Source organism: Opisthorchis viverrini (genome assembly GCF_000715545.1).
Source record: "Opisthorchis viverrini unplaced genomic scaffold opera_v5_2010, whole genome shotgun sequence".
In the NCBI taxonomy this organism is placed as follows: Eukaryota; Metazoa; Platyhelminthes; class Trematoda; order Opisthorchiida; family Opisthorchiidae; genus Opisthorchis; species Opisthorchis viverrini.
Genome location: NW_008754065.1, coordinates 1 through 1,821, shown reverse-complemented (window position 1 = coordinate 1,821; position 1,821 = coordinate 1). Strand labels below are relative to the sequence as shown.

Here is a 1,821-nt window from a genome sequence, read left to right as displayed (position 1 = left end):
ACAAAACAGACTGTGTGAGGTTTTTCGAGATTTCGACTCAGACAAAATATTCATGAGGTCAGAGAAGGCGCTGGATACTTGGGTGCTTATCCCACGTGTTAGAAGAATGGGATTAAAAAAACAGACGTGGTAAACAGACACCCGTTTTCAACGACTTATGGAGCTCTCCAACATGACAGTGCAATCGAAGGAAGTAAAGTTGATCGGACCCGCCGCTTCGGTTCGAACGTGGCGTTTTGATTGTTGTGTGGACGGAACTACTCATAACCCGCATCAGTAGTATGAGCGCCGTCGCATTTTTGTGCGTGTTGCCGTGGTGCGAAACCAAACGGTGTCTACTAGGGTTCTTAAGACTCTTTGATGGTCCACCCTTTCCGGGAATTGTATGCACTTGAACACATTGGTGGGACGAGTATTCCAGATCAACAGAGGACAATGCTATCCATGAGTTTGGAATACCAGGGTATGACCAGGATGCAAGCACAGTGTTCGTAAATATAGTGGTAGTGGTTTGTCCAGCAGAGCTTTTGCAACGCTGGTTTATTTGATTCCTACAAGTATTCGTTGTGGCGCGTAATACTTTCGCCTTGGCAATTGATCACTATCAAGTGACGTGAACTTGTGAGACGCAGCTGGGCTTACACCATCCCTCCAAGTTGCTTCAAAAGACAGGAGGCAAGTCTAGCGTGTGACGCAATTCTCAAGTGATTGAACCATTCATCACTCGTGCCGCGCGGTCACTTTTTTCTGAGGTCCTGATGTGTGGGGCAGAAAGAGGTAAATTTCCTGTGAATACGAACCACTCGAACGCGTTCCCTTGGATCAACCCCTGATTGTTGTCAGTATAATTAGCCTGTCTAACGGTCGTATTTTTTAGAAAGAGTTTATCCTTGTTCAGTGAATTCCAATCCCATTTGCTGTAATAGGAGACACAAACACTATATCCTTCCAACCTCGTTTCAGGCACCGTGTCTCGTATTGTTTGATGCGCCCAAACATGGCTCGCCAGCTGGTACTGGAAATCCAGTTGGTGTGGTCACTTCCAAGGACCTGCTTCGAGCAATTGTCACGAGCAAATCCAGTCGTCCAGATTCGGGTGTTGCCGGAATGTCACACACAAATCACGAGAGATGCGATTCCCCTCTGGGTGACCACCACTGGGCTGGTGGATCGCTGAGTTCGGATGAAGTGATGTCGTCGAATTCATTCGAGCGAAACGCAAGGAAGCCCGAAGCAATTCACCATTCAGACTCTTTACTCGGTGCGTCGAATTCTTCGTTTGATGATGGAGCTTCATTGTCAAGCTCTTCTGGGAGCACATGTTCGGCTCACTCGGACTCAGAGAGATTACATTTAACTTCGCGGCTCCATCATCCGATACCGAGTGATGGGAGTTTTTGCAATTGTGCTTGTCATCAGAGCATGGATGGGAAAAATCCACTAAACGGCAAAACTGAGCAACCACGTTTTTTGTCATCGCACCAGATGTCCACGGATTCGACGTTTTCCTATAGTTCCAAAGGCTCGGAGGGGTGAGTGGTGTTCTTGATTCTCCGTTTCTTTCAGAGTTGCTCATCGGTTCTTTTGTAGCGCACTTCTGTTTCTTTTTACTTTTAAACGAATGTAAAGTTCATTAGTCATGCCCTTACAATGCATTTCAGCTGGTTCAGTTTGGTAGATAACAGGGAAGACGAGGAGAGTACAGTCACGTGTTCGAAACAGTTGTTTAGTCACTTCCTGGACGATGAACTGTAGCTGTTATCGAGGTATTGGGAAGGTCACTCATTGAAGGTCACGTTCTTGACGAAGGAACCTTATTAT

The 1,821-nt window shown here is 46.5% G+C and overlaps 1 protein-coding gene across 1 annotated transcript; it reads left to right on the top strand.

Annotated features, from left to right (window-relative positions):
- Positions 1-963: 963 nt before the first annotated feature.
- On the top strand, positions 964-1,755 carry T265_15923 (hypothetical protein; the record flags this gene model as incomplete). Its single annotated transcript, XM_009179351.1, has 2 exons — positions 964-1,532; positions 1,662-1,755. Coding segments are annotated over 2 exons (663 nt in total), but the record flags the coding sequence as incomplete, so codon positions are not given.
- Between the last annotated feature and the right edge of the window lie 66 nt (positions 1,756-1,821).